This window comes from Heteronotia binoei, chromosome 17 (assembly GCF_032191835.1).
Source record: "Heteronotia binoei isolate CCM8104 ecotype False Entrance Well chromosome 17, APGP_CSIRO_Hbin_v1, whole genome shotgun sequence".
NCBI lineage: Eukaryota > Metazoa > Chordata > Lepidosauria > Squamata > Gekkonidae > Heteronotia > Heteronotia binoei.
This window is the reverse complement of record NC_083239.1, coordinates 43,221,559-43,243,898: the sequence shown is the minus strand read 5'-3', so window position 1 is coordinate 43,243,898 and position 22,340 is coordinate 43,221,559. Positions and strand designations below refer to the sequence as shown.

Sequence of the window (22,340 nt, the reverse complement as noted above, 5' to 3'; positions counted from 1 at the left end):
GGTAAACTCCTCCATTAGCATGTAACAGCCCAGGAAGCTTTCACAAGATAATGACCCAGCCCTACCTCACCTGAGAGATAAATTACCTGCCTGCCAACTTCTTCTCAATTTGATCCAGAGAGAACTCCAGCTTTCTGGGTTACACCTCTGAGGATGCCCGTCACAGCTGCTGGAGAAATGTCAGGTCTCACAAGACCACGGCCACACAGCCCAGAAAATCTACAACAACCAATCTCCATTAAACCCTATGGAAATTGGTCTCCATAAGGAATGGAGTGCCCAGCAGACATTTCCCTCCCCTCTCCTGCTTTCTTATAACTCTGAAGTGAAGCGAGGGCCTCTAAACCAGGAGGTGCCCTGCCCCCAACTGGGGATTGGCAACCCTAGAAAGAGAGAAAAGGGCCAAGGGATTTGCCCCCCAGCAGACAGAAAGATCCAATAAAAAGACTTGGGGCTGGGGGGGCAGAGAATGCCAAGAAAGCTGCCGAGGCCCGCTTAGCCGGGCACCGGCAGCTCTACACCCTGCTGCCGACACCTGCGCTTCCCCCCACCAGCGCTCTTCCGCTGAAAGAGAGGCTGCGAAATACAATTGTCCTAATTCCCCATGGAAGGGAAAGACAACAGAACAGCTGCTGCCATCCAGAGGAAAACGGCAGGGAGGGGGAGGCAAAGAGATCTTGCCGAAGAAGAACACGCAGTGGAATGGAGTCTGCAGGTGCCTGCGGAACAAGCAAAGGACCTCATGGCTCCAGGCGGGTCATCTGGCCCGGAGGTGTCGCTGGGCGGTGCGGAATTCCTTGCCTGCTTCTTTTTTTTTTTTTTAATAGCCCGCCGGAGAGGGTTTTGCACGTGCTCAGGCACACCGGCTGCCAATTAGCCTGCAGGTCCAATCGAAAGTGTCGAGGATCATTTTAAAAGCCCTCCGTGGCCCGAGCCTAGCGTTACTGGAGAGGTACCTCCAGTCACTTGCGAAGCTGCCTGTGCTTTTGCTAGATCAGCCGCCACGGCCAAGGTGGCCGGCTCCGGGTTGGGATATTCTTGGAGGCTTTGCGGGTGGAGACCGAGAACGGTCTGGGGAGGGGAGGGATTTCGGCGGGGTACAATGTCCTGGAGTTCATCTTCCAAAATGGCCATTTTCGTGAGGTGAACCAATCTCTGTTGCCTGGAGACAGGGCTGGCCCTGCCGCTAGGCAAACTAGAGAGCCGGTTTGGTGTATTGGTTAAGTGCCCAGACTCTTCTCTGGGAGAACCGGGTTTGATTCCCCACTCCTCCACTTGCAGCTGCTGGAATGGCCTTGGGTCAGCCATAGCTCTGGCAGAGGTTGTCCTTGAAAGGGCAGACTCTTATCTGGGAGAACCAGGTTTGATTCTCCCACTTTTCCACTTGCAGCTGCTGGAATGGCCTTGGGTCAGCCATAGCTCTGGCAGAGGTTGTCCTTGAAAGGGCAGACTCTTATCTGGGAGAACCGGGTTTGATTCCCCACTCCTCCACTTGCAGCTGCTGGAATGGCCTTGGGTCAGCCATAGCTCTGGCAGAGGTTGTCCTTGAAAGGGCAGACTCTTATCTGGGAGAACCAGGTTTGATTCTCCCACTTTTCCACTTGCAGCTGCTGGAATGGCCTTGGGTCAGCCATAGCTCTGGCAGAGGTTGTCCTTGAAAGGGCAGACTCTTATCTGGGAGAACCGGGTTTGATTCCCCACTCCTCCACTTGCAGCTGCTGGAATGGCCTTGGGTCAGCCATAGCTCTGGCAGAGGTGGTCCTTGAAAGGGCAGACTCTTATCTGGGAGAACCGGGTGTGATTCCCCACTCCTCCCCTTGCAGCAGTTAGAATGGTCTTGGGTCAGCCATAGCTCTCGCGGGGCTGTCCTTGAAAGGGCAGCTTCTGGGAGAGCTCTCTCAGCCCCACCCACTTCACAGGATGTCTGTTGCAGGGGAAGAAAATAAAGAAGATTGTAAGCCACTCTGAGACTCTGATTCAGTGAGAAGGGCAGGGTATAAATCTACGGTTGTCTTCTGCTTTTGGGGACACTGAATTGGGAGCCCTCCATGTGACACAGCGATGTTATCAGTGCAGGGGTGGATGCCAGAAGTTAGCCTTGCCTAGGGTGCCTGGAAGTCTAGGGTTGGCCCTGCCTGGAGATCAGTTGTAATTCGAGGAGGTCTCCAGCCCCCACGTGGAGGCTGGCAACCCTAGCCGGAGCAAAAGGCAGGGCCTATTCTGCTGGAGCACCCATCCTCAGAGTAAGGTCCCTGCAAACATTTGCTCACCCCCACCTCCTCAGCTGCCCTTGTTAGCTGCCTTCTTGCTTTAGAAGCGTATATATTTTTAAATGATTTTGTTTCTGCTTCGGTAGTGTTGTAGGGTCGCCAGTTCCAGGCTGGGAAATACCAGGAGCTTTTAGAGATGGAGCCTAGAGAAAGTGGGGTTTGGGGAACGGAGAGACCTCAGCGTGGCACAATGCCAAAGCGTCCACCCTCCAAAGCAGCCATTTTCTCCAGGGGAGCTGATCTCTGCTAGCTGGAGGTCAGTTGTCAAAGCGGGAGATCCCCACTTGGAGGTTATATAACAAAAACAGAACCACAGTTTAAAGGGTAAACACGAGACAAGCGAAAACTGTGTGGCAAAAGATCATCTAATGCAGGGGTGTCAAACATGCAGTTCGGGGACCAAATCAGGCTCCCAGGGGGCTCCTATCAGGCCCTCGAGCAACTGCCTGTCATCTGTTTCCTTCTCCCTATATCTTGCTTCCTTCTACATAATAGCTAGCTTTGCAATTGCACAGGAGCTACAGAGCAAAACCTCTATTTTCCCCATTGGCTGAGGTTCCTCCCTTGGGGAGGAAGGGGGGAGGGATGGCTTGCTTTGTCAGGCTCTCTCAATTGCATAGCAGAGCTACTGAGCCAAGCCCCTCTTCCTTCTATTGGCTGAGGCTCCCCCCCAGACCAATGAGTGCTAACGTTTTAAGCATGTTTTAAGTTTTTTTTAAAATATATTTGTGTCTGTCTGTGTTCTTTATAAAATTTATATCTCTGCTAGCTAATCTTAAATAGGAACACGCACAGCCCAGCTCAACATGGCTCAGCCCAACCCGGCATGGCCTGGCCCAACGTCACATTCATGTTAGATCCGGCCCTTATAACAAATGAGTTCTACACCCCTGATCTAATGCTAAATTATTCTTGTAGCAAGATGATTACTGTAACAGCAGAGATGATGAATAAGAGTTGTTGTGACATTATTTATCGTCGTTGATGTATGAACGACTGTTGTTACAATAATCATCTTGCTACAATAACAACCCAGTATTAGATTATTTTTTGCCGTACAGTTTCCCCTTGTGCCGTTTCTGCCTGGAGGTTGGCAACCCTCACTGGTTGTTTACAGACTTTTCTGGTTTTCATTATATGGTTTACATCTGGCCTCAAATTCAGCAAACTGGCTTTCATGGGGGACTGGGGATTCGAACCTGGACGCCACGACATCTCGTCATGGCAAAATCCATACATGAATCAGAACCAGAGCTTTTTTGAGCAGGAACGCACAGAAATGCAGTTCTGACTGGCTTGGGGGTGTGGCCTGATATGCAAATGAGTTCCTGCTGGGCTTTTTCTACAAAAAAGCCCTGTGTGAAACAATGGTGATGTCAGGGGTGTGTGGCCTAATATGCAAATGACTTTCTGCTGAGACTTTTCTACAAAGAAGGTTCTGATCAGAACAGTCGCTATTGTAGCCTTTCCTTCCTTACCGTTTGGGTCTTGAACAGTGTGCCTAAACCTCAAATGTTGAGTATCCAGTGGCAATGTGGGGAGGAAGAGGAAGGAAGGATATCCAGCATCTAGGCACTACACTGTGAAACGAAGAGGGCTCGGTTGAAGAGCCAGCTCCCCTGATACCGTGCCAAACGGAAGACGCCGTAACTAGCATCCTCTCTTCATTGTGAGCTCCTGGGAGTTGGTATAGGCATGTACTTAAAATAGTACCAGCCTGAAGAGATCTCCGTGCGTCAGTTTATTATGCCGCAAAAACAGCTCTGCTAAAACGTTTCAGCGACTCCTTGCGTCCTTGCGCCTGCTGTGTTTCGTCTTGGCGATGGCTCGGGTCGGCACAACTCGTGTCTTGCCATGCTGAAGTTATGGCTTGCCCCCTGTGGCTCAGTGGTAGGGCATCTGCTTGGCATGCAGAAGGTCCCAGGTTCAATTCTTGGCCTCTCCAATTAGGACTGGTGTGTAGGAGGAGGCCAAGTAGGTGGCTGCCTAGGGCGCCACCTGGTCACAGAGGTGCAGGGTGGGCGCCCCCTCCCCTTCCTCGCTCGCACCATCCCAGTTGCATGCCATCCCTGCCCAGACGGGGGTGGCACATGGTGTGTTCACTCACCTTGGAGGTGTTCAGACCAAACGCCTCTGAGCCAAGCAAATGTGCCACGTGCCCTGCCTGATCCAGTCCCTTCCAGGTCTGGAGGGGGCTGAGCGGGGTGCAGGGTGTGGCTCCTTTGCTTGTCTTCAGAACTGTTCTGAATGTCGCCAATTTGAGCAAATGTGGCACGCGCCTTGCCCAACTCCTTCCATGTTCAGAGGGGGCTGCGGGGCGGCACGTGCCTCTTGTCTGGGGCACTGGAAGCCCCCGTGCTGGCGCTGTCTCCAGTTTAAAGTGAAAAGTCATGGGTGATGTGAAAGACCTCATCCTGAGACCCTGGCGTGCCTCTGCCCATCTGAGGAGACAAGACTGACCTTTGATGGACCACGGGTCTGATTCAGTATAAGGAAGCGTCGTGTGTTTGTGTGCTATGCATCACTAGCCATGTGGCATCCTGGAGCTTGAGACTGTCTTTTGCCCCTCTTGTTGGGTCGTGGCTTGGCCCTCCGCTTATAGTTGGCAGGTGGTTTTCACATGTCAGATGTTGGTTAATATTCTTTCCTCATACGTACAGGGCAGCAGTTACTTGTCAATGAGAAGGTTGGTGTACAAATGAAGTTGTTAATAATGGAATAAGCATGAGCGCATATTCATGTGCAATAAGTCTTAATGCTGTACAAGATGTTGGAGGGGGAATTCGGATTAGCAAGCTCTGCCCAGGTATTCCAAGAATACAGTGCATCTAAGCAACTCTCGGTTCGAGCCTTGGCCCTGGTTTTTATAGGAAAGAAAGGAAAGGTCCCCTGTGCAAGCACCAGTCGTTTCCGACTCTGGGGTGACGTTGCTTTCACAACGTTTTCACGGCAGATGTTTTACGGGGAGGTTTGCCATTGCCTTCCCCAGACATCTACACTTTCCCCCCCAGCAAGCTGGGTACTCATTTTCCCGACCATGGAAGGATGGAAGACTGAGTCAACCTCGAGCCGGCTACTTGAAAACCCAGCTTCCACCGGGGATCGAACTCAGGTCGTGAGCTGAGCTTAGGACTGCAGTACTGCAGCTTTAGCACTCTGCGCCATAGGGCTCTCTTTTTTATACAATGGAATTTATTGCAAATGTAGTAGACAATACAGTTCATAGGAACATGCACAGACCGGTAGCCACTGTGGGGGCACTGCCCTCTGACTTCTGGGCAAGGATAAAGGGAAGTCCTCCTTCACCCAAAGGGCGATTAATACGTGGAATTCACTGCCACAGGAGGTGGTGGCAGCTACAAGCATAGCCAGCTTCAAGAGGGGGTTGGATAAGCATATGGAGCAGAGGTCCACCAGTGGCTATTAGCCGCAGCGTATTGTTGGAACTCTCTGTCTGGGGCAGTGATGCTCTGTATTCTTAGTACTTGGGGGCGAGGGGCAACAGGCGAGGGCTTCTGGTGTCCTGGCTCCACTGATGGACCTCCTGATGGCACCTGGGTTTTTCTGGCCACTGTGTGACACAGAATGTTGGACTGGATGGGCCATTGGCCTCATCCAACATGGCTTCTCTTATGTTCTTATGAAGAACAGAGAGCGCAGTGAGGCCTCTCAAGAGAAAAAGCATGAGATAAGCTTGCATTCTTACCACCACCATCCCGCAGCAGGCAGGCATGCATCTGAGATAATGGTGGCTTCCATCTGAAGCTCAAGGAACGCATTGGCGTCCATGCCTCTGAGATAATGGCAGCTTCCATCTGATGCCCGTTGGATGCCAGCTGGGGTGGCCAAGGGCAGCAGATGGTCTTAATCCACGGACGCTTCCAACACATGTTAAGGTTGAGGGAATGTCTGCCAGGGGCTGTATGAGCAGAGCACGGGCCATTGGGAAGAGTGGGTGGGCCCAGACATAGATGCGAGTGCCCACCAGCCAGTGATGGTGTTTGACATCTTAGCACCGTCCGCAAAATGTGATATATCCCCTGCCTTGAGCCCTCTTCTTCCTTAAGTGGATTAGAATCACTGAATCATAGAGTTGGAAGGGAGCTCCGGGGTCATCTAGTCCAACCCCCTTGCACATGCAGGAAACTCACAAACACCTCCCCCTAAACTCACAGGATCTTCATTGCTGTCAGATGGCCATCTAGCCTCTGTTTAAAAACCTCCAAGGAAGGAGAGCCCACCACCTCCCAAGGAAGCCTGTTCCACTGAGGAATCGCTCTAACGGTCAGGAAGTTCTTCCTAATGTTGAGCTGGAAACTCTTTTGATTTAATTTCAACACATTGGCTCTGGTCCTACCTAATGGGGCCACAGAAAACAATTCCACGCCATCCTCTATACGACAGCTCTTCAAGTACTTGAAAATGGTGATCATATCACCTCTTTGTGAACCTTCCAAAGTTCATGGGGAGGGATGGTGGCTCAGTGGTAGAGCATCTGCTTAGGAAGCAGAAGGTCCCAGGTTCAATCCCTGGCACCTCCAAAAAGGGTCCAGGCAAATAAGTGTGAAAAACCTCAGCTTGAGACCCTGGAGAGCCGCTGCCAGTCTGAGAAGACAATACTGACTTTGATGGACCAAGAGTCTGATTCAGTATAAGGCAGCTTCATATGCTCATATATGTTCCAGCGCTGAGATGGTTGGCTGCAGGGCTTTTTTGTGTAGCAGGAATTCCTTTGCATATTAGGCCACACACCCCTGATGTAGCCAGTCCAAGAGCTTACAGGGTTCTTATTACAGGGCCTACTGTAAGCTCCAAGAGGATTGGCTCCATCAGGGGTGTGTGACCCAATATGCAAAAGAGTTCCTGGTACAAAAAAAGCCCTGCTTGCTGGGCATCAGGAAAGGGGTTGAAGGGCATCACGGCACCGTGTTGGAGACCCCGTCCTAGTCTTAAACCTGGCGCTGTCACTCATTGTGATACACGAAACGGGTGGAGCTTGATGGGAAAGGGACGAAGCTGGTATGAAAGAAAGGATCTCTCGTTCCGGGCAAAAAACGGGGAGAAGAATTCTGGCTTCCTTTGCCTGTTGGCTTGTGTTCCGGGCTATAAATACATCTTCAAGTTCAGAGTCTGGCTAGCGGTGCCAGGATGTGCCCCAGTGGCAAATGCCCTGCCAGCTGCCCAACAAAACACTCCCAGTGATGTATCGCGCAGAGGCCAGGACAGAACAAGATCCGTTGTTCCCCTTTGCAGTCAGACGGAGGGACAGCTGCAGTGCCCCCCCCCCCATTCCCTTAATGTATTTATTTAGGTGGTTTTGATGTCTGGCCAGTCCTAACCCAGAAGCTTTGGGTGGGATCGGAGGATCTCAAAGACTGTCCCGACTCCTCTCCGCAAGCGTTCTGTGCTTGCTTTTACTGCCCCGCGTGTGAGCAAGCAATCATAAAACAAACAAGGGGAAAAGCTTCTGTTCCCAGAAGGTTTGTAATTGAAAGGCACAGATGACCTTCCCCACATCTGCGTGCCACAGCTGGGAGATGGCCTGCGTGATTTTTGAGGCAGAGTGGGCAGAGGAAGAGCGCTCGCTGGGTGGCGGGGACAGTGTGCTGTGTCCTAGAGCACTGCTCTTTCCTTGTACTCTTTCCCCACCCCTGTTTATGTCTGGCACAAAACCCCTGAAGAGGAGCATTCCGATTCAGTGCCAGTTGGGTGTAGTTGGTTAACAGCGGTTGACTCTAATCTGGAGAACTGGGTTTGATTCCCTGCTCTGCCGTATGCAGCCAGATGGGTGGCCTTTGGGTCAGTTACAAGTCCTCTCAGAGCTGTTCTCTCAAGAGCAGTTCTTTCAGCGCTCTCTCAGCCCCACCTACCTCACAGGATGTCTGTTGTGGGAAGAGGAAGGGAAGGAGATTGTAAGCCACACTGAGACTCTGAGTGAAGGGCAGAGTATAAATCCAATCTCCTCCTCTTCTTTGGAGGTGGAAATGGTGGGGGCCGCCAAGGAGAGCCTCAGGTGAGCAAGGCCTGCTTGGGCTGGCTGGATCTCTAGCCAGCCCAAACAGGCCTCACTCGCCCAGGGCTCTCCTTTCTTGAGTCAGGTTGCTTTTGACTGGTGGCGGGGAAATATGCTAATGAGCTCCACCACCTATTTTTCTACCAAACGACCCCTGACCAGTTGTATGTTCTGCATACTCTTAAAAACCAGCCAGCGTAGTGCACACTGCTGTAGTTTAGCTGTTAGCAAGATCTGTTTTGCCAAAGAAAACAACTTGCTCACTGGTCAAGTGCCGCTGGCTACTGCCGCTGCCTGCGTATCAAACAGAAGGCCTGGGTCCAGAAGCGCTCCCAAGCTGTGAGCCTGCTTCTTTAGTGGGAGAGCAACCCCATCCAAAACAGGAGACACTTCAAATCTTAGGTCAATCCTTCTGCTCACTCCATAGCACCTCTGTTTTGTCAGGACTAAGTTTCAGTTCATTAGCCCTCATCTATTCAAAAACTGCCTTCAGGCACCAGTTCATGGTTTCCACAGCCTCCCTGGAATGCGCTAGAAGCTCAGGTCGGGAGTCCACTGGCAGATTCTTACTGCCCACAGAATGCTAATCCTCCTGCTCCCTTCTTTGAACCATTTATTTTAGGAAATAAAACTTTCCTTCCTTTTTGGATGCTACCGGAAAGGATTCTTGAGGCTGGGCTTGAGGGAACCTAGATGCTGTAGCCTTCTGGAGCTGAGAACAAGAGCTTTGACCAAGCCCTTCCTCCCTTTGCTATGTTAAGAGCTTTGACCCTCTTTCAACTCTGGGAAGAAGGAATGCATTCTTCCTGCCACAGAGGGACTGCGCTTGAATATAATGAATACAGAGGAGTGGGGTGGCATTTTCAAAGCTAAATCTTTCCCATTGGCTGGCATTGGACTATGGCTGTCTGCCAGACGGTTCTGCCCCATCCCTTTCAGCACACAGGGTCCTTGTGGCAGATGCATCCCCATCTCTTAACTGTGAATATCGTCACAGAAAGAGACTTTTTCTGGGGGGGGGGGGGCGGGGGGTGGTCTTAAATTGCAGGTAGAAGAAGGGACTGCATTTTTGTAAAATGCCTAGGAATTGTCCATACTTGTCCTTTCTGGTGGACACCACGTTGTCAAGTGGCAGCCATATTGATATGAACTGCGGCCATTTTTTGGGGGGGGGGTCCAAATTGTCAAGCGGAGGTTATTTTTATTGTTCAATGTAAAAATATTAAAAGGTTAACCTTCTTCATTGCCTGACTTGTTTACCTCAGAAGCTGAGGTAAACTGCCGAGGAACAGCCATTTTGGTTCCTTTTCCTTTTGCATCACAAAGCTTCCGTTTCTCATTTTGCTTAAGTGCAGCCTCAGAGTGGCTGGCTTTCTTGCTCAGATGAAGGGAATGAAATGGCGTTTGAGTTTTTGTTTTTGTGTTTGTTACCATGGAGAAGGGAAGAGTCAGGGCAGCCAGATTGCAGATAGCAAGTTGGCCATTTATTTTTGAAGAATGGACTCATCAGTTAAAATAACTAGCTGACCCGTTTTCTCTCCCTCAGCCCATTCATAACAGAAGCTCTGTTCATAATACGCATGCTAGAACAAATTCAAATGTTGGCTTTTTTTTTTTTTTTAAACACCCTCAAAAAGTTAGTCAAATGACGGTCTTAGCTCAGAAAGACCAGCGGTTATTTCAGATGACAGAGAAGGGGAAAGGAATGGTTTCTTTATGTCGTTCCTACACTGGGGTGTGTGTGAAAAACAAGATAGTCTTCTTTGGCATCTAGATCAAAAATATGCAACATTAAGTCTTCTGCCCTTATCTTTAAACAACAAAAAAGAATCCTTCACACAGACCTGTAACAATCTTATTGCCATGGACACTGGCTCATGAAAGGGATTTCTACTTAAAACAGATTATGCACAGTTTGATCTTATGCAGCGTTTGGTCTGCTGAAACCAGTGGGCTTCATCTACCAACAATTTTGCATAGGATTGCCCTGTTAGACTCCAGTGCATCGAAGCATGCTTGCAGTCCTCATGGAGGAAAACTTAAATAGGAGAAAGATGCATCTGTGAGAGCCGCTTGCACTATGAGAAAAGGCCGGGTAAAAAAAAGTTGTAATAAATAGGGCTTGTGGTTCTGATTGCCATCTCTGGCCTAAGAATAGGGCTGCCAATTCCAGGTTGATAAATTCCTGGAGATTTGGGAATTGAACCTGAGGAGGAACTTTTAGCATGGTGTCGTGGCATATTGTCTATGTTCCAAAGTAGCCATTTCTCTAGGGTGACTGTTGTCCAGAGATCAGTTAGGCTTGCCAGTTCTGGGTTGGAAAATACCTGGGGGGTGGAGGGTGGGGAGGGGATTTGGAGGGTGGAGTTCAGGGAGAGACCTTAGTAGAGTATAATTCCATAGAGTCCACCCTCCCAAGCAGCCGTTTTCTCCCGGGGAACTGATCTTGGTAATCTGGAGAACAACTGTAGTAGCGGATCTGCAGGTGCTACCTGGAGGTTGGCAATCCTGAGATCAGTTGCAATTCTGGGAGCTCTCCAGCCCCCATCTGGAGGACACAATTAACTTGCTGACCAGATGGAGGCAGCAGCGTTCCAGTTTTGTGCATAAAGTTGTGAAAGATCTGAACATTGTGAAATTCTCTACACATATACTGCAAGTTCTGCAAGACGCTCCCTGGAGGAAGCACCTGGTGGTCTGAAACAGGCTTTGCACAGCTAGCTGTCCCTTGGAGATCTTTTTAGATCCATGTCTTGGATATATTTATGATTTGGACTGATATATATGTGCATAAATATGCACGTGCGGTATGTAAAATGATGAGGTTGCTGAATGGCACTTTTTTTCTTGTATGAATCACATTTTGTAAATATATTTATTTGGTTGCCCGTCTGGAGGATGGCAACCCTAATTCCTGGAGCTTGGGGGCTGTGCTTGTAGAGGAGGGAATTTCAGCTGGGGATTTCACCTAGGCCAGGGGTAGCCAAACTTGCTTAATGCAAGAGCCACATAGAATAAACATCAGATGTCTGAGAGCCACAGGACAGGAAGGAAGGAAGGAAAATAGAAGGGAGAGAGGTGGAAAGAAAGCAGCTTTAAATGCATTCTCCAAGCTGCCAGCTGGCTTCGTTTGGCAAAGTGATTTAAAGGGACAAATTCCATCTCTAAGCTGACCAACGTGGTGGTGGGGGCTTCAAGAGCCACACAGTATGTGTGAAAGTGCCACATCTGGCTTCCAAGCTGCAATTTGGCCACCCCGACCTAGGCTCTATGGTATATCATAGAGTCTGCCCTCTGATACTGCCATTTTCTCTGTGGCAGGGGTGGCCAACGGTAGTTCTCCAGACGTTTTTTGCCTACAACTCCCATCAGCCCCAGCCAGCATGGCCAATGGCTGGGGCTGATGGGAGTTGTAGGCAAAAAACATCTGGAGAGCTACCATTGGCCACCCCTGCTCTGTGGGAATGAATCTCTGTAGCCTGGAGATCAGTTACAATTCTGGGAAAACTTCAAGCCCCATCTGGAGGCTGGCCACTGTATGTGCGATGTGCAGCTTTTAAAGCTTTTTGTCTCCATGAAATCCACTCATTCTTGTCGTATCCCCCAGAGTCCACCGTGGCACTATGAAGTCCCCAGAAGTGACTAGCGCACCAATTTCATTGTGCCTCTGTACCTGTGTAAATCCTTGGTATTTGCAAATGAAAATGGAGGAAATGACTCTGTCTGGCCTGAATAACACCCAAGCTGGAGGCTGTGGCTCACGATATACTGTACCTGTGTCAGAGGTTTCTATGCCCATTGGTAAAACAAAGGAGCAGGGGAGGAGGACAGAGAAAGGACGCAATTCCTTTCACCTCTGCCTGGTCCCTTGCATTCCGTTTCGAAGCTCCATAGGTGAGAAGGCGACTAGTTGTCTACAAGGCAGAGTGAAGACCGAGCACGTCGCCTGGATTGGAGCCGCCTTGAATGAATCGTTCCCCACGCGCTACTGAAGCTGAATGGATTGTGTGAGACCACCGTCTCTTAAAATCAATCTGAGAAATATGATAGATTTATTAGTTAGTGTAATGGAGTAATGCTTGCCTGATGTATTCTCCTTGCGGTGAGCATCACAGAACGAACTTTGCGGGTTGGAGCTGTTCGGTTTTTTTTTTCCTGGCTTTGCAGCAAAACATATCTCTCCCCCCCCCTCCCGTTTGTTGGCTCATTAGATCTTTTAGGCCCATGCTTTCAGTGCCGCCTGTACCTCTGGCGCTCAGAGTCACCTCCGTTCCATTCAAGCTGCAATCTCTCTCTGCCTTATGCAAGGATCAATTTCCCAAGTGCCACGGCGATCTACGGGACGTTCTGCTCCCCAGACCCTATCGAAATGGATTTGTGTGCCTGACTAAGCTAGCCTGAGCTTTTGGAGGGATAAGAGGATGGGAGATAAATAAAGGACCCCAGATTTTTCTGTGCCAAACCCAAAACACGGAAGAGAAATCTCTTGAAAAGGAGGCTGAATGCTGATGTTGGGGCTGTTTTGACATGCACCCCCAACGTTTGTCTTCACCTTTGTCTAAGGTTGCCAACCTCCAGGCTTCACCTGGAGATCCCCTGGAATTGCAGCCAATTTCCAAAGGACAAAGGACAATTCCCCTGGAGAAAATGGTTGCTTTAGAATAGGGGTGTCAAACATGTGGCCTGGGGGCCAAATCAGGCCCTCAGAGGGCTCCTCTCAGACCCTTGAGCAATTGGCTGTCATCTGCTTCCTTCTCCCTCTCTCTTGTTTCCTTCTGGATAACAGCTTGCTTTGCCAGGCTTGCTCAATTGCACAGGAGCTATAGAGCAAAGTCTCTATTTTCTCAATTGGCTGAGGTTCCTCCCTTGAGGAGGAAGGGGGCGGGGGAGATCTTGCTTTGCCAGGCTCTCTCAATCACACAGCAGAGCTACTGAGCCAAGCCTCTCTTCCTTCTATTGGCTGAGGCTCCTCCCCATCTGGTCCTCTGGGGAAAGAAGGAAAGAGCCAGAGCTTCCTTTGCCCAGTTCCCTGGATCCCATGGGAGGAACACAAAGAAAGTACCTTTAACACCAACAAGTCCTAATGTTTTAAGTTTTTTTAAAAAAATCTTTATTTGTGTTTATCTGCGTCCTTTATAAAGTATATATCTCTGCTACCTAATCTTAAATAGGTACACATACAGCCCGACCCGACATGGCTCGGCCTGACAAGGCCTCATTTATGTCAGATCCGGCCCTCGTAACAAATGAGTTTGACAAACCTGCTTTAGAGAATGGAATCTATGGCATTATTCCCAGGGCCGGTTTGGCCACTAGGCAAACTAGGGGGTTGCCTAGGGCATCAGGAGGTGGGAGGCACCGAATTGGGCTCCTCCCCTCCCGGTGCCCATGGCAAACACCTAGTTTGCCTGCCTCTCTTCCCCCGCTACCAAGCCCTGCCCACTCCCTTGTGCTTCACCCGCTCCTCCTGGCGCGTTCAGAGGAGCACGCCGAGGCTGGTCCTTACCGGCTTCCATGCGGCTAGCGCGGCTTCTATTCCTTTGAAGAGCCCGCGAAAGGAGACTTCGTGATGGAGCGCTGCAAAGGGAGGAAGGGCGGTGGTGGCAGAAGGGGGGCCCCCCTGAGCTTCCTCCCATTCCCCAGACTCTGCCTTCCACAAACTCCACCCTCAGATCTCCAGGAATTTCTCAATCTGGAGTTGGCGACCTTGCTTTTGACCCTCCTTGTCTGCCATATGGACGGCAAAGGGACTAACAAGGGACTCACCCCCCAGGGAGTGTGGGCCTGGTGCGGGTTCCCATAGAGCACCCTCTGGTGGACAGTCGTTACTGAGCATCAGCTTCTTCCTGGGACCTGCCAGAGCGGTGGGGTTAATTCCTCCACTGTTGGCACTGTGCCCTGATGAATGGGCCCGCATTTCCAATGGTGACCTTTTAGCAAGAAGCATATGGTCGGAATGTATCCCCAGGAATATAAAGCAGCCTGGGACTCCACGAGGGAGTGTGGGGGTGGGAGAGAAGGAGAGGGGGATTGTTTAACCAAGGAGAGAGAAGGTGGGTGGTTGGGTGGATGGAAGAAACATATCCACTTACAGAACTGAACCATTCGTCCTGACGGTGCACATAAAAGCCACATCTACCCATCACTGACTTCATCCATCTTTCTTAGAAACTGGATCCACCTTTCCATTTATATGGCTTCTTTGTTATGCGTGCAATTCTGTATCTATTGCACAACTCCACGGAATTGGTAACTTTTTTTTGTAGCGGGAACTCCTTTGCATATTAGGTCCTACACCCCCTGATGTAGCCAATCCTCCTGGAGCTTACAGGGCTCTTCTTACAGGGCCTACTGTAAGCTCTTGGAGGATTGGCTACATTAGGGGTGTGTGGCCTAATATGCAAAGGAGTTCCTGCTACAAAAAAAAGCCGTGGGTGCACAGTGGGAGCAAGCTTAGCTTGGCTTGTACCTTCTCAGGTTGACTGGGCTGGAACGGGACATTTTTTGGGAGGTGGGGGGGGGGACTCTATGCTAAAATCTCCTAGCATGGTGGGGAAAGTAGCATATCTAAAAAGAAAACCCTCTTGCTTTCTGCTTCACTTTGCAGTGTGTGAATGATCCTATCTGGATCCAAGGCCTGTGAGAGCTTTTTGCCCAGAGTCACTGATTCGTGCGCAGGTTGCAGACGGTTGCCAGCCTCCAGGTGTGGCCTGGAGAACTTGTGCTTTGACAGCCGATCTCCAGCTGGCAGAGATCAGCTCCCCTGGAGAAAATGGCCGCTTGGAAGGGCGGACTCTAGGGCATTGGACCATGCTGAGTGAGGCCCCTCCCCTTCCCAAACCCCACCCTCTCCCAGCTCCATCCCCAAAGTCTCCAGGTGTTTTCCAACACAGACCTGGCAACCTTAGGCTCATCCTGTTAGACTTGCTTCCCTGTGGCCTGCGTTCACAATGTTAGCTGGGAAAAGTAAATGTCAAAAGTGGACTCTAATTTATGGATCCAGGCTCAGGGAACAGGCTCAAGAATTAATTCCTTTTAGAGCGCATGGGTTTTTTGGCCTCTGGTGTATATGTGCAGGGTCATGTATGGCACAGGGGCTTCCGGCAGTCCAGGTTCAGTGATTTACTGCTCCTCCAAAAAACAACGCAGGCAGCAACGGTCTGTAGTGTTCCTTTCCCTCCATCGAGACACTTCTCCTATGCAGCCCCGCAACCCTCCACATCTACCATATGCTTTAGTGCCATGCGTCTTTCAGGAACCGCTAGAGATCGGGGAGAAAATCTCATGTGACCATTCTCGAGGGAGGAACGAGAGAAGAAGTTCTCGTGCCGTTGTGGATGTGCATTTTCCGTAGCCATTTTCCGTTCGCCTCGGCATATGCTTTCTGTGCTCTTTTGTCCCCGCACCTGTGAGGATTCGCTCACATCTCCGCACGTTCCTCCACCGCTTTGAAACTTCCCTTAAAAATGCAGTAAAAGCGTCGCTGGGCCAGAACAGCGCCGCGATTACACCAGGGCTTTTATCCTCCCATGTCGGGGCAGCGGCTGTTGCTGTCGTGCCTCGGGGAAGCAGGAGAGTCAGAGAGGTCAGCGACAGAATTGCATCATGGAAGTGCAGGCGGAGGGGGGGGGGAAACCCCTGTGCAAAATGATCGTTTGAAAAGCAGAAATGTTGCCATATTTTTAACATTTGATAGGGACACCATTTCATTTCAGTGGGCACGATTTGTATATAATCCAGGTTTCGTTGGCAAGGGTCGGGTGCGCAAGTTTCGGGAGCAAAGGTGGCAGGGTTCAGCAGGGAGAACAGGCGTCTGTTGAATTGATTTTATTGATTTACTTTGCTTCTGTTCTGCCTTTCTCCCCAAACAGGGACCCAAAGCGGCTTCTGTTGTTCCCCTCTCCTTTTTTATCTGCACAACAACTCTGTGAGGTGGGTTCAGCTGAGAGTACGCAGGGCTTTTTTTGTAGCAGGAACTCATTTGCATGAGTTCCTGCTACAAAACTCATTAATGAGGAACTCATTAGGCCACACCCACTAATGAGGAACTCATTAGGCCACACCCTCCTGACATAGCCAGTCTTCCTGGAGCTTAGAGTAGGCCCTGTACTAAGAGCCCTGTAAACTCTTGGAGGGTTGGCTACATCGGGGGGCGTGGCCTATTATGCAAAGGAGCTCCTGCTACAAAAAAAAGCCCTGAGAGTACGTGTCGGGCCAAAGGTCACCCAGTGAGCTTCTGTGGCAGAGGGGAGTTCTGGACATGGGTCTCCCAGATGCTAATCCAACATTGTAACCATCAGGGGGTGTTTTTGTAGAAAAAAGCCCAGAAGGAACTCATTTGCATATTAGGCCACACCCCCGACATAGTTTTGCAGATGACTTTTTGGGAGAAAAAGCCCAGCAGGAACTCGTTTGCATATTAGGCCACACCCCTTGACATCACCGTTGTTTCGTGCAGGGCTTTTTTGGAGAAAAAGCCCAGCAGGAACGTATTTGCATATTAGGCCACACACCCCGACACCACACCAGCTGGAACTGTGTTCCTGTGCATTCCTGCTCAAAAAAAGCCTTGGTAACTACTGCAGCAACTATTGCAGGTCCCCAACATTTTATTTGCATTTTTATGTGTGCGTATGTGCGCATTTGCGCATACCTGGAAGTCACGGTGACCTCTGGTGACTGACCCCTACTGGGGGCCTGGAGGATACTCAGAGAGGTGACTGAATAAAGCCTGCCCCTGTCCTCCCGACTGCTGGTATTCCAAGGCGGTCTCCCATCCAAGTACTTGCCAGAGTTGACTGCTTAGCTTCTGAGATAGGACAAGATTGGGCTTGTCTGGGCGTTCCAGGTCAGGGCAGGATCCCCAGTATTTTTAAGGCTGCTAGCAGAGTTGGAATTCTGCCACAATGCACAATTACAAAATGGCTATCGCAGGAGGCGGAGCCAACCACGAAATGTCAGGGAGCAAGGTTCATATAGTTTTGATAGTACCTCTAACATTTCAGGCAGAAGACCTGCTTAACAGGATGCCTTTTAATCTACATGACCAATCAGAAGCCCTCCTGGGCAAAGACCCATGTCGCTCCACCCACTTCCTGAAAGCATTTGGTGGGAGCCAGGAACGAGGTTGGTGGGCACTACGTTGGGGACCCCTTACTACACGTTGCTGGACCTCCTCTTGGCTAGAATCAAAATAAACATGGTGGCAGCCAGGAACCAGCTCAAGTTGATAGTCTGGATCAAGACTAAAATTCCCTACTCTCCTGAAGCATTTCTGTAGAGCTCTCCTTTTTCCCCCCACAGGGCTTTTGGTGTCGTAGGAACTCCTTTGCATATTAGGCCACACCTTCTAATGTAGCCAGTCTTCCTGGTGCTTACTGTAGGCCCTGTCCTAAGAGCCTTGTAAGCTCTTGGAGGATTGGCTACACGAGGGGTTTGTGGCCTAATATGCAAAGGAATTCCTGCTATTTAAAAAAAACCCTGCTCCCCCCTATCTCACAGATCTCCCTGAAATGCTTCTTGGAGGAACGGGATGCTCAGGAACAGCACAAGGAGTAAATCAGCATCAGGAAGAGGGAATTTTGCCACCCCTTCCATTTGCATAAAAATTCAGTCTGGTCCAACCCACCGTTGTGGCCAAGGTGGAAAATTCCCTTTGACACGAAGCTCCGCATGCATTCGTGCCACTTCCATTCATTTCCACGCAGCTCAAGCGAGAGAATTTCCTGGTGGATTGCACCATGAAGGTCACACCCGTCCGTCCCTTTCTGCCGTCCTTTATTGGTACCCACCCGCCATCGCCCCGGATGCCCACCTGTGGCGGCGACGGCGGCAGCGACGCTTAAAAAGCATCCCAGCCTTGTGAGAAACGCCGGTGGCCTCAGACCACACCAAATGGCGTGAAGGACAGCGCGATAAGGGTACGGGACGTGCACTTCTATTAGAACGTTGTGCGTGCAGACAAGCTGGAGTGCATGCATGGTCAAAGCCAACGTGAGGGTCTTTTGTCTGGGAGAGAAGGACACAAGCAGGTCGAGTGGCTATAATTCTTGGCCAGCCTGATCTGACAGATAGCGTTGCCTCCGTGGGACCGATCCATTTCCGCTGGACCGTCTTGTCCTTTGAGTCGACGATAATTACTCTCATGTTTTCCAGAAAGAAAGGCAATATATGTAGTGTTAACGCCTTGGATCGGCATTGAACGTAAAGCTAAATTTATGTAAAGCTCGCATTGTGCGGGGTTGTTTGTAGCAGCGTCGACTGTGGCGCTTGGCATTTTGTAGCTCGGATTGCTACTTACAAAGCTTTGAGTCTTATTAAATCTATTATCGTTTGACTTCTCAGCGGTATTAATTTAATGCCACGTTGCAGGCTCTGCGCAGGACAAGGAATGACACCCTCTCGGTCTAGAAGGTTTAGTTTTATCTGTATCCGATAGATATTAAAAGTGTGGCATTCAAAACCAGGTTTCTTATCCTTTTGTAAGTTTCCTTGAGCTCCTTTTGGGCTGGAAAGGTGACTGACCAGGACTTTAAATACCCAAACAACTCTGCGCTAAGAGAAGCTCCGGATCTCTTAGGAGGATGCTGTCAGTCAGAGAAATGTAGAAGTGAACACCAGATTGACAAATGTATAAGCCGGTATAAATAGCACGGTATTTCCAAGCCTTCGCTGTTTCGTCTGCAGCCTACACCGCTAATGCCCCTCTTTTTTAAAAGGATATTTTTCCCGTAGGCCTTTCGCTGTTTCTATTTGTTTTATTAGCTTTCACATTACTGCAGTATCCCCCTCCCGGTTTACGACTCTGTGGGATAATGGGTCTCTGTTTTGTGCAGGGAGGGCAGTGGCGGGGTTACATCTCGCGCTACTAAGGAATGTTGGTTTTATAATCCGGGAGGTAACCCACAAAGCTATCTAGTCTAGCCCTCAGCTGCTTGGCAGGGCGGGCTGCCCACCAGCTGTCGGCCCATGCCATCTCTTACCGTGCTGTGCCACGAGCAGTGAACCATTTAATCAGTCGAGCAGGAGCGCCAGATGACTCATCCTCCATTAATTGCAAGATAGCATAATAGCAGTGCAGGCGCAAGATGAGGGATGGCGCTTTTGCAATGTGATAAAGAGAGGCATGGCGGTTGTCGGGCTTTTTTTGTAGCAGGAACTCCTTTGCATATTAGGCCACACCCCACTGATGTAGCCAGTCCTCCTGGAGCTGACAGTAGGCCTTGTACTAAGAGCCCTGTAAGCTCTTGGAGGATTGGCTACATTGGAGGGTGGCCTAATATGCAAAGGAGTTCCTGCTACAAAAAAAAAAAGCCCTGGTGGTCGTGTTGCCTCTGGTGGCAATTGGATGAGTTGCTCTGATGTCACAGAAGGGTGGTCAAGCTAACAGAAGGGTTTCTGGCAGCCATTGGATGAGGTGCTTTGAGAGTAGAGCAGGGTGGCAGGACAAGCAAAAGGGAAGGGGATAGCAAAGTCGGAATAGGACACACCACTGGAAGAGAGATTGGGGTGGAGGATCATAGTGAGACAAGCCAAATCTCAGAAACTAAGCAAGGGTTGACTCTGGCAAGTACTTGGATGGGAGGCCTCCTTGGAATACCAGAGCCGGGAGGCAGGGGCAGGCTTTATTCAGCTGCCTCCCTGAATATTCTCCGGGCCCCCAGTAGGGGTTAGTCACCAGAGGTTGTCATGACTTCCAGGCACACATAAGCATATCAACACAGAAAAAAAATACCAAGTAGAAGAAAAAGGAGGGGGAGGAATCCAGAAGAGAATCCAGGCAAGATACATGTGGCCAAGAGCTGAAACCATAAGAAGGACTGAAGTTTGTACTTTGGTTTAAAATAACCAGTCTCATTTTTAGTGTAGACCTTTTGCAAAATACCTCATACGCAGTGTTTGTTTCTGTGCAAAGATACGAGTCCTCTGTGGTGCCAAATTTTTTTGCTCCTTCCTCAAGGGGTCCAACTCGCTCGGTAGCCTTGCCTGCTTCTTGGTTCTCTTCTATATAGGAAGTCAGTTAGGGTTAGGGTTAAAGGAGGTGGGACTCTGCACATGCTCAGGAACAATCTTTCGCTCAGTAGTGACAAAAGATAATTCTGATAGCATCCTTGATGTTCTTTGGGTGGATGATGTCAGTGCTCAAAGGGGCACCCTTATCATTTTATTGCTTTGCCCGTTGTCAGGGCTTTTTTTTGTAGCAGGAACTCCTTGCATATTAGGCCACACACCCCTGATGTAGCCAATCCTTTAAGAGCTCACAGGACTCTTCTTACAGGGCCTACTGTAAACTCCAGGAGGATTGGCTACATTAGGGGTGTGTGGCCCAATATGCAAAGGAGTTCCTGCTACAAAAAAAAGACCTGCCTGTTGTAAACAGGAATGCAGGTGTTGGTGTTCAGCTGTGGCAAATCCCAATACAATCCCTGCTGTCGTCTTGTTTGAACACTTGCAGCTGCCTTCTACTGAATCAGACCCTCAGTCCATCAAAGTCAGTATTGTCTACTCAGACTGGCAGCGGCTCTCCAGGGTCTCAAGCTGAGGTTTTCCACACCTATTTGCCTGGACCCTTCTTAGTTGGAGATGCCGGGGATTGAACCTGGGACCTTCTGTTTACCAAACGGATGCTCTGCCACTGAGCCACTGTCCCTCCTCCGCTGTTTCTCTTCTTTAGTTCTCTGTGACAGTCACCCCTTGTTTTCTCTTCCTCTCTGCACTAGCCAGAGCTCAGGAGGTCCAAGCCGAGAACGTGACGGTGGCAGAGGGCGGCCAGGCCGAAATCAACTGCAGACTGCACCAGTACGACGGCTCCATAGTGGTGATCCAGAACCCGTCCCGCCAGACGCTTTTCTTCAACGGCACACGGGGTAACTGGACTCTGGGGGCAGTGGGCCAAGTAAATGATGTGTGGGCAGGGCTTTTTTTTAAGCAGGAACACAAAGGAATGCAGTTCAGGCCGGCTTGGCATCGGGGGTGTGGCCTAATAGGCAAATGAGTCCCTGCTGGACTTTTTCTACAAAAAAACTCTCTGTGGAACAATGGCAATGCCAGGGGGTGTGGCCTAATATGCAAATGAGTTCCTGCATGTGAGATATTGCGATGGGAGGGTGCAAGACGCCGTTGAGCCAACACTCCATCCACCAGCTGGATCCATTGCTCAACAGCTCCCCCTGCAGGTCAACTTGGTATGCAGTCCATGCCATAACGTGCCACCGATAAGAGAGCTGCCGTTTAAGAGGTGCTCACTGAAACTGGAGAGTCAGACTCTAATCTGAATCTCTAATAGAGCGGCAGACTCTAATCTGGAGAGCTGGGTTTGATTACCCACTCCTCCTTCACCTGCAGCCACCAGAGTAACCTTGGATCAGTCACAGTTCTGTAAGAGTTCTCTCAGCCCCATCTACCATTGTTGTGGGAAGAGGATGGGAAGGAGATTGTAAACTGCTCTGAGACTCCCGAATGAAGGGCAGGGTATAAATCCAATCTCTTCTTCTTACTGAACAAATGGCTACAACAAACGCAACAGGATTTGCCTCGTGCATTAAGCCCATCCACTGTTGGGTCACTAGCCAATCTGACCTAGAACTGGCCAGTTACTTGATGAACATGAGAAGAAGTCCATTCAATGAGTCCAGTGGTGACTGCAAGCAATACTCTCTCTAAGCTGTGGCATCTTGTGAGCAAAAATTCTACATCATAAGCTACTGGCATTAAAGTTGTGAGTTACTGTATACATTGGTTTGCTCTGGGGCCATTTTTCCTGAGTTAAGACAAAAATGTGTGAGCTGGAGGCTCAGAAACTGTGAGCTAGCTCACACTAACTCAGCTTAGAGAGAACACTGGCTACAAGATAGTTTCATGTTTGAGGAGGATATTGCAGCTTGGGTAAACACAGGATACTAAATAGCGCAGATAGCTTTTTGACAGTTTTCAACAGTAACCTAGACTCCGCCCCTTAAAGGAACATCTTCAGTTTGCCTTCATGGCAGGGTTGGCTCAGAGAAGGCCACTGGATGTGACTCCACACTACCCAGCATCCTGCCACTAGTGATAACAGG

General features: G+C 49.9%; 1 protein-coding gene and 1 non-coding gene across 2 annotated transcripts in view; both read left to right on the top strand.

Annotated features, from left to right (window-relative positions):
- CADM4 (cell adhesion molecule 4) overlaps nt 1-22,340 on the top strand; it is a 220,597-nt gene that overhangs the window by 172,201 nt on the left and 26,056 nt on the right. The window contains exon 2 of the mRNA XM_060258420.1: nt 21,003-21,149. Coding sequence (XP_060114403.1) covers nt 21,003-21,149 — 147 coding nt within the window. The remainder of the gene's footprint in view (nt 1-21,002; nt 21,150-22,340) is intronic.
- Nucleotides 6,737-6,811, top strand: TRNAP-AGG (transfer RNA proline (anticodon AGG)). Its single transcript has one exon. It is a non-coding gene; the product is annotated as a tRNA-Pro (tRNA).